Source organism: Xyrauchen texanus, chromosome 27 (assembly GCF_025860055.1).
Source record: "Xyrauchen texanus isolate HMW12.3.18 chromosome 27, RBS_HiC_50CHRs, whole genome shotgun sequence".
Classification (NCBI taxonomy): domain Eukaryota; kingdom Metazoa; phylum Chordata; class Actinopteri; order Cypriniformes; family Catostomidae; genus Xyrauchen; species Xyrauchen texanus.
Genome location: NC_068302.1, coordinates 9906982 through 9916356, shown reverse-complemented (window position 1 = coordinate 9916356; position 9375 = coordinate 9906982). Strand labels below are relative to the sequence as shown.

The window sequence follows — 9375 nt, the reverse complement described above, 5'->3', positions numbered from 1 at the left end:
GGTTCTGTTCTTGCCACTATTTAATCAATTATTGATTGCTCAGTTATTGCAGAATTAACAATTCAGTCAGAAGCTTTGGTTTTCTGTTAATGGGTAGTTGTTGGTTTGGATATACATGTTTTTTAAATGATCACCGTTAAGGGTGCTCCGATCAATCGACTGCCGATCGTTATCGGCCGATATTCGTTTTAAATAGTTTGATTGGTGGTCTCTTTAAAGGCTGATCAGAAAAGCCGATCAATTTTTCTACGTGCAGCTAAAATGGCTTCACTATATTCAGCGGTCTAGCAGTTCTACCAGGTGTCTGAAAAAGACAATAAATTTGCAATTTGCAACGTGTGTGCAAAGGAAATCCCACGAGGTGGAAAGCACCAAAAACATTTCAACACCACCAACCTCATCAGACATTTGAAGGTTAGTCACGTAAAGGAATATGAGGCAGAGAGAGAGCGGGACCGCTTGGCAGCTCAGGCGCCACTCACTCTGTGGTAACAGAGACATTGCAACGACATCAACCCTACAGCAATGACAGCAAGAAACAAAAAGAAATATCAGCCAAAATAATGGAATTCATATGCCTTGATCACGAGCCGCTGTCTATTGTGGAAGACGAAGGTTTCCGGCGACTCATGTCGTACTTGGATTCACGCTACACTCTGCCAGGGCGTAAATATTTCACTGATGTATGCCTGCCGCAGTTATACCAAACAGTGTCGACAGCCTTATGAAGAACAACATCACATCAATCAGTTTCACAAGTGACATTTGTAGTTCGAGTGTATGTCCCATGTCCATGTTGAGCCTAACAGCGCAGTTTATTAATCAAAACTTCAAACTACAAAAAGTTGTTCTTCATTCTCAAGAGTTGTCAGGGTCACACACCGCGGAGGCTCTTGCTGCCGCATTCAGCAACATGTTTCGAGCATGGGGAATCCCGAAGGAAAAAGTGCACGTTATTCTAAGGGATAATGCCAAGAACATGGTAAAGGCCATGAGGGATGCGGATCTACCCAGTCTGCTGTGCATGGCTCATACACTCCAGCTCACCGTGGCCGATGGAGTTTTGTCACAATGCAGCATCGCTGATATAATAGCCTCTGGAAGGTGCATCGTCGGTCATTTTAAACACTCCCAGCTGACCTACTCCCGACTTCAAAGTATTCAGAAACAACTTGGCCAGCCTATCAAGAGGCTACAGCAAGATGTACCTACCAGGTGGAACAGTACTGTATATATGTTACAGAGTCTGCTGGAACAGAAACGTGCCCTGTGTGCTTATGGAGCTGACTATGACTTGCCTTCCATGTTCACCGGTAGCCAGTGGAAATTGGTGGAAAATATGATTTCTCTACTCGCCCCATTTGAAGACCTCACACAGCAGATCAGCTCATCAACCGCATCGGCTGCAGATGTTATACCATCCATCAGAGCTTTAACTCGCCTTCTTGAGAAAACGGCAGAGACTGATCTTGGTGTAAAAACTTCGAAAGCCACGTTGTTGGAAGCGGTCCAGAACAGATTCAAAGACATTGAATCCGAGAGCCTATATACCATCGCTACAGTGCTCGATCCAAGGTGAGAAAAATTCATTCACACATTCCCGTGTGTGTGTGTGTGTGTGTGTGTGTGTGTGTGTGTGTGTGTGTGTGTGTGTATGTGTGTGTGTCGCTGTCAGAGCGAATTAAATAGCAGTCGAGAACGAAGGCAAATGACTATTGAAAACATTAAATTCAGAATCGATATAAATTGAAAAATCTATATTTTTGACAACTCTATGGCTCCCCAATTCATATCGCAAGACTATCTAGTTTGGCCTAAATGATTGATAAAATGAGTTTTTGCTGAAATGAATACAGTGTTGTTGTGCTATTCTATTGATAGGCATTAGGCTGGTTGGCATTTCCTTTAAATACAGCTAAATGTTCTGTAAAAATAAGCATTTGGAATAGTTTATAATAAGACTACAGAATAAAAATGCAAATTTGGAGTACGCAATGGGGCCAAGTCTATGAAGAATCACAACAAGAGCCAACCATAACCTACGAAATGCATTAAATAATAGAACATTTCTTATAATCTGTTTTCTTTTTTCTTATAATTTCTCTATGCTGTTACATATTTCATTTCTAGAATGGAGCAACTGTAACACAATTTCCCATCAGGGATCAATCAAGTATTTCTGATTCTGAATGTTTTTTAATAAATTAATAATTTAATGTTTTGTTTTTCTTGTTAATAAAAAGGTATAAAGACAGATATTTCCCTGACGCACTCAAGCCCCAGATACGTGGGCTGCTTTCTGATGTCCTGGCCACTGGACTGGAGCAGCAGAATGGTAAGGCGAGTCTGGCAGCGAGCGGATCCGAGCCCCCAGAGAAAGTACCACGAGCTGGCTCCTTGCATGTCATGTATGCAGAGTTGTTGAATGAAGATAGGGAACATGGTGGCGGTGACATCAGCAGCTCAACAACATTGCAGATGAACCTCTACCTATCGGAGCCAGTTTTTCCGCGAAGCGGACAGCCGCTTGTGTTTTGGCATGACAATAAAAGCCGTTTTCCCGCTCTCGCACAAGCGTACCTCTGTGCACCGTGCACAAGTGTAGATAGCGAGCGACTTTTTAGCACAGCAGGGAATATTGTAGATGAGAAGAGGAACAAGCTGTCTGCCAAAAATGCAGAGATGCTTAAATTTATAAAGAAAAACCTGCCATTGACGCTTAAGTAACCTTTGGGAGATCTGAACCTACTAATCTCTATCCCCCCTCTCTCTTTCTCTTCCCCACTCACCCTCTCTCTACTCCTCTCTAAAAGCCCACAAAATCTGCCTGAGCTTTCCAGAATAGTTCTTAGATAGTGCAGCTGCGGTTCTGTTAGTGTCAGCTGCATTTCTTGACATCCCAAGAGAACTTACAATGGCCCTGGCTTGTTAGGGCTGCCCTAAGAAGTGAGATAAAAGTTTTTTTTTTTTCTTGCTGTGCACTTTATTGCCCGTGATCCTTTATCTCCTAAATGCAGAGATAAATTGAGGGCTGACTGACTTGAAACAATATTTTGGCTATAGCCTTTGTTGAAGTAAATGTATAAATACTCTGTTCTGTTTTTGTAATTTATTCCACAGGAAAGCTATATTTGTTAAGCTCTAAGCTGTTCTCAATAACATAGGCAGCTATGGTTTAAGTTGTGTCTCTAAGAGAGGGAGTGGATATGTTGCACAGGTTTCCTGCCAAGAAATAAACAGTTGTCAGTTCATGATACTTTATCATCTCTTAATTTGAATACTTAATATACATTTTTGTTAAGAATAGTTAAATAAATAAATAATGCTACATGATAAATAGAAGGCTTCAAATAGACCCCGTGATCGGTATCGGCCAATACTGATTCCAGCGATCGGTGATCGGCCCCAAAAATCCTGATCGGAGCACCCTTAATCACCGTGGTTGTGCTGGACAACACCTGTGGTTACTCCTGTGTGACCTTGAGATTTAATGACTTAATACATCTGCTAAATATCACCTTGAGATCAGTTGATTTATAAAGTGAAAAAATGGAAAAGAGAAAAGCTCTAGCTTCATCACACTTGGTTTGATATTTTGTTATCTAATGCAATACAATGAATACATTTTTAAGTGTGACTTAAATATCCAACTGTGTCAAAAGACTTTTTGGGACCACTGTATTACAGCTCATGCAAGCAGTTGTACGTGACTTCTGCCATGTCTGTGAGAAACACAATAAAACAGCTGTGTGGATGATTTTTGCAATACTGAGTATGTACGTGAGCATTCTATTCTGCTGAGTTATATTCCTGGTATTTATGTCTGAAAGGTTTTCATGCTGAAACGTCTATCTGCAAGTCAAAACCTGTATCGTTTTAATTGTTACTCCAATATTATGAAATAGGTGGAAAAAAGTCCACATTGACACAATCTTTTCTAGGGTCATGACTCACATTTAGGCCAACTAAACCAAGAACTCTAAAGCATGTATAAAATCGAGTTTATGTACTGTAAAATCAAGAAAGTATTTAACCCTCCTATTCTGATCAAGTAGGGGTGCTTACTCTTCTGTTTGTGGTCATTTTTGACCAAACACACTACAGGTGTTTTGTTTTTTTTTAAGAAATTTACTTTTCTTCTTACCTGAAGTAAAAACAATAAAATTATAAATGAAACTTTTGGAAATTATGTTTTTTAGATCTTAATCACATACACATTGTCAATGTCACCATTAATTTGCATATGCAGATAAGAAAATATACAGTATGTAACTTCACTACAGTAAAAACATAGTTGAAAAAAATATATATGAAAATGTGTCCTGTATTGAGGACAGATTGCTGCCATCTGGTGAAAAAAGATATATATTACTTAAAAATCATGTTATGACAATAATAGCCAGTAGATGGCTGCAGTGTTCCATGCAGCCACTGTGTAGTTATCCTATATTTAATCACAAGTTATATTAAAACATTTGAAGTGTCAGTTTTTGCGATAATGTCACATTATGCTTACAGTCAAACCTGATGCTGCAAAGTAAAGCCATAAAATAATCAGTTTGTTACCAATCATTTATTTCCAACATCAAAATGTAATAACTTAAAGTTTATTAATAATAATGTCAAGAAAATGAACAGTAATAAACAGAAATGAAAAGCAATGGACTGAAAATTCAGTGTATAAAACAGAAGACTCTTGCTCTCGGTGTTCTGCGTTCTGGGTGTCTTCTCTCATAATTCACTTACCCTGATTCCATCCCAGATGTGTATTACTGTCTTTCTTCAACAGAACAAAAATTAAGATTTTTAGAAGAAGATAGAGCTCTGTCAGCTCCTTATAATAGAAGTTCATGCTAGCACTTTGACGGTCCAAAAGTCACATTTAGGCAGCATAAAAGTAATCCACACGACTCATGTTGATCAATGAATGTCTTCTGAAGTGATTCGATAGGTTTATATCATAAACATGTCGATAATTAAAACGTTTTTAACTTTAAATCTGCGCTTCCATCCAGGACTCTGATGCAGTTCGAAATAGCCGAACTCTCGCGTGACATTAGGCTCGTTTGAGATGAGCAAGTTCTGCGCAGAACCGATCACCGGTGATCAGAGGCAGGTGCATGCCGGTTAGAAATATGTCCGACTTGCTGTGATATGGTGATGTGTGCCAAAAAAAGTCCAGTGAGAGCGAGGTGCACAAAGTTTGATTTTTCAAGCTGCACAAACTGCAAACACGATGGGAAATGTCTTGCTGACAACAGCTTAATGCTCATTGGATTAAACAAATGTTTCGATATCTTCTAAAAATATATAGGCCCTATATATATTTTTTATATCTAATATCAAGTTTTATGTGTATCAATATATATTGAGATATAATTGATACACATAAAACTTGATATTAGATATAAAAAATATATATATGTATATAATACATCTTTTATGTTAAAAACATTTGTACTTATTGTCTTTATATTATTTATGTATACATTTTGGTTGGTTTATAGCCTACATATTTCTTTACAATGTACGTCTGCGATTCCAAATCGTGCAATGTGAAATATGTTTTGACTGAATGCAACTGCAGCGTTCACCTACAGCCAATGAGAGAGCAAGAAACGGGGCACAGGAAGTTTCAGTGGGAGGAGTCCTGATGTACCTGCAACAGAACATCAACTAGCATGCGGTATCAAGAAAGTCTCATTGGACCGAAGAAATGGAGGAAAAATTGGTGGAACATTTAATGTTTCATCTGAACTGTACCACAACTGGGTGGAGAAAGAGAAGAGTTGGAGAGGAATTGCCAAATCTCTTGGACAGTCAGGTGAGCAAATAGGTCGAATTTTCAGTAGGAGGTACTTTTCATATTGTAACCAATAAAATAAACAATTAAAAACATACACATCATATTCTGAAAAGCATAACATATGATCATGCATTTGTTTTTGTATCTCATATCACTTCTCGCGTGTACTCTGTTGAAACGTAATTTGGAGTCCAGGCAGAGTCGTCTGGGATTCTTCAATAGTGAAATGTCTTGAAATTGCCCTGTCGCCGATTCCTCGTGCAATTTGAAAACGCTACAACTTCCATGACAAGACAGACAGTTGTATAATATGAAAGGTACCATGATCCGACATCTTTGAAAGTTGTGTAGTGTGTAGGAGGCATACGTTGCCCAATCAGTGGGAGAGAGAGATAGAAAAGCTGGGGACGCCTGAACACTGAAATGAAAGTATAACAACAGATTGACAAACACACCTGCTGATTGGACAACTCAGCGCTGGGCGTGCAGCCTCTCGGCCAGGCCATGCCCTCCTCCTCATCACAACTGAATAAGAGGATTGTAATTGAGGCTTCTTTCTCTATGCATTTTTAACAACAGGATATACCTTTATATATACACTCACTGAGCACTTTATTGTGAACACCATGGTCCTAATAAAGTTCCTGACGTGGTCTTCTGCTATTGTAGCTCATCCACCTCAAGGTTTGTCGTGACGTGCATTCTGAGATGCTATTCTGCTCACTACAATTGTACAGAGATGTTTTCTGAGTTACCGTAGCACTTCTGTCAGCTCGAACCAGTCTGGCCATTCTCTGTTGACCATCAACAAGGCATCTCTGTCCACAGAACTGCCGCTCACTGGATGTTTTCTGTTTTTGGCACCATTCTGTCTAAATTCTAGAGACTGCTGTGTGTGAAAATCCCAGGAGATCAGCAGTTACAGAAATACTCAAACCAGCCCAACTGTCACCAACAATCATGCAACAGTCCAAATTCACTGAGATCACATTTTTTTTCCCATTCTTATGGTTGATGTGAATATTAACTGAAGCTCCTGATCTGTATCTGCATGATTTGATGCACTGCTGCCACAGGATTAGCTGATTAGATAATTGCATAAATAAGTAGGTTTACAAGTGTTCCTAATAAAGTGTTCAGTGAGTGTATAAAGTAAATGTGTCTTGATTGAAAGTCACCACAAATCTAGATGATTTGAAAGTAATGTGAATGTTACCCAAATACCTTTCTACTCTTGTACTCTTCTTCAGACAGATCAGGTCATTATTGGCTGATAAGTCATGCCTGGTCTTTGTCAAGCTGATTGGCTTGAGTTTGGAGGAGGGATCAAGTTACTATAAAAGATGAAGTGACGTGCGTCCTAAAGTTCAGCTGGTCAAAGTCATAACGAACTTCTCCACTCGTTCTTACTTAAAATGAAAAAAATAAATTAAAAGATTACGTGACAACGAGATATTTGGAGATTTCCATCGGATAATTCAATGGTCACAATGAAAGCACAGTAAGACCCTTTATTTTTAATTGGAGCATAAAGAAAGTTTTATTATTTACATTACTTATTTTTGCTTATTTGTCTTATTTATTAATCTTTTTTAACAGCCCAATTTAATGTCAACGTGAGGACTTTTTTTGCAACTTGCAATCATAAACCTCTTCCGATTGTTGTGAACATGACTTGTGCAAAGTAAGTTTAACGCTCTTATGCTGGTCTGAGTAAAATAAGAGGAATATTTTGAGATGTGAAGTTAGAAGCATGTAAATCAGCAGTTGTCTTATTTTCCCCACCCCATAGTGTGATGTCGAGATTGGGCAGCCCTGCTATGCCCGTCTCTGTGTTGTCTGTGGATTTGGCCATAGGCTTCAGGTGCAGAATCTCCCCTACCTTCAACCACCTGCTAAGGGTGTCCTCTCCCAAACCTCTGCGGCCCTGTATCACCCGTCACCCAGCATTAGAGTACAGCCATTCTCCATCAACAGCCCTTCTATCAACAACCAAGACCAGCCGCAGGAGTAAACGCGTCGCGTTTGCCGACTCCAAAGGGCTTTCTCTCATCACAGTCCGTCTGTTCTCCGAGAAAGAAGAGACAATCCCATGCGAACCCTTGAAAATCCCACGGATGAAGAAGCTAAACCGTGATAAAGAGACGCCGAGGTTGCGTCTGGGGTTTGACCAGCCTTGCGTCGATTTCCAGGCGTTCAGAAGTCGCATGCAAGAAAACATGGTGCTTTTAGAGAGCTGTAAGGTCACCAACCGCTCCGTCATGGGCACCGTGCGCGTCAGGAATATCTCCTTTGAGAAAACTGTTCATATTCGAATTACTTTCGACACTTGGCGCAGTTACCTGGACGTGCCGTGTACTTTCCTGGATCAGTGTTATGGTGAGCCTGGAACAGATGTGTTCGAGTTTAACATCGCCGTTCCTGAACAAATAAACCCCCGAGGACGGGTTGAATTCTGCGTGTCATACTTGGCCGGTGGATTTAGTGATGCTGTGTGGGACAATAATTATGCCAAAAACTATTGTATTCTTGTTTGTGACGCATAAGTATTGTTACGGTCTTCAACGTACAGCTATGCACATTTTCTGTGCATAAACCCATCAGGGTGATTTAACTTTGCACTTTGTTAAAAGCTTGCTGACCTGATTGGCACAAAGAACTTATTTGAAGTGTCCTGATCACTAGGAGGCTTCTTTGAGTATTTTCCCACAATGTTTTTAAGAAATTATTTTAAGAACTTTGCATTTGCTTATATTTAGTGCTACAAATCTTAAATAAACTGGATAATGTAATTTTAGAATTTTATTTAATATTTTATATCAAATAAATGTCAAATGTTAAAGTAATCGGTCTATTTGCCTCCCTTCCTATGTAATTATTTTTTTCACATCCGTAGATGACTGAGTTCCACTATGCAGGTAACGCTACTACATACACTATTGGCAGGCTATGAATTTGAACATTTTATTTTTTATATATTTATTATTTGGTGGTTCCAGTTAAAATCAACCAAATTTCAGAAACTTCTCTGGCTGAATGTTTTTATTTTATCAATGCTTTTTCTGAAGAAAGACAAACATGGTGATGAAAGCCAAATGTGGGTCACAAAGTATGAGGATATACAATTCTATAAAGCTTGGTTTTTCGACCATTGAAAATGTGTAAAAAATGTAATATTTGCATGGAGCCACGCTGAAATTTGAAACCCATAGAGGCCTTAAATAATAAAATGCCAATAGAGAAGTTTGTTCTGAACCAGAATCTAAAAGGATTTTAAGGTGTATTTAATTCGTCTGGAGTTATAAGCTCTTCAACTTTGGAAGAACACAAGTGGGATGTTTTGAACTCTCGCCATTGGCATATAATGCAACACAAGATCTACCCATCTCGTGTAAAAAGAAAATGTTTTACTGCCACCTTTCTAAAGTAATTTTTTGGCCTTAAGTTTTGCTGTTAATGTTCACATTGACCATCAGAATGGGGAAAAACATTGATTTCAGTGATGTGGCATGATTGTTGGTGCCATGCAGGCACTGACGTGCGGTCTGGGTAGGCAAACTAGGCACTGC

The 9375-nt window shown here is 39.2% G+C and overlaps 1 protein-coding gene across 1 annotated transcript; it reads left to right on the top strand.

Annotated features, from left to right (window-relative positions):
* The first annotated feature begins 7068 nt into the window (after positions 1-7068).
* ppp1r3c2b (protein phosphatase 1 regulatory subunit 3C2, duplicate b) lies at positions 7069-8559 on the top strand. Its single transcript, XM_052094788.1, has 3 exons — positions 7069-7307; positions 7406-7490; positions 7599-8559. The coding sequence occupies exons 2-3, from the start codon at positions 7477-7479 to the stop codon at positions 8350-8352; spliced, it is 768 nt and encodes a 255-aa protein (XP_051950748.1). The 5' UTR covers positions 7069-7307; positions 7406-7476; the 3' UTR covers positions 8353-8559.
* Positions 8560-9375: the final 816 nt, after the last annotated feature.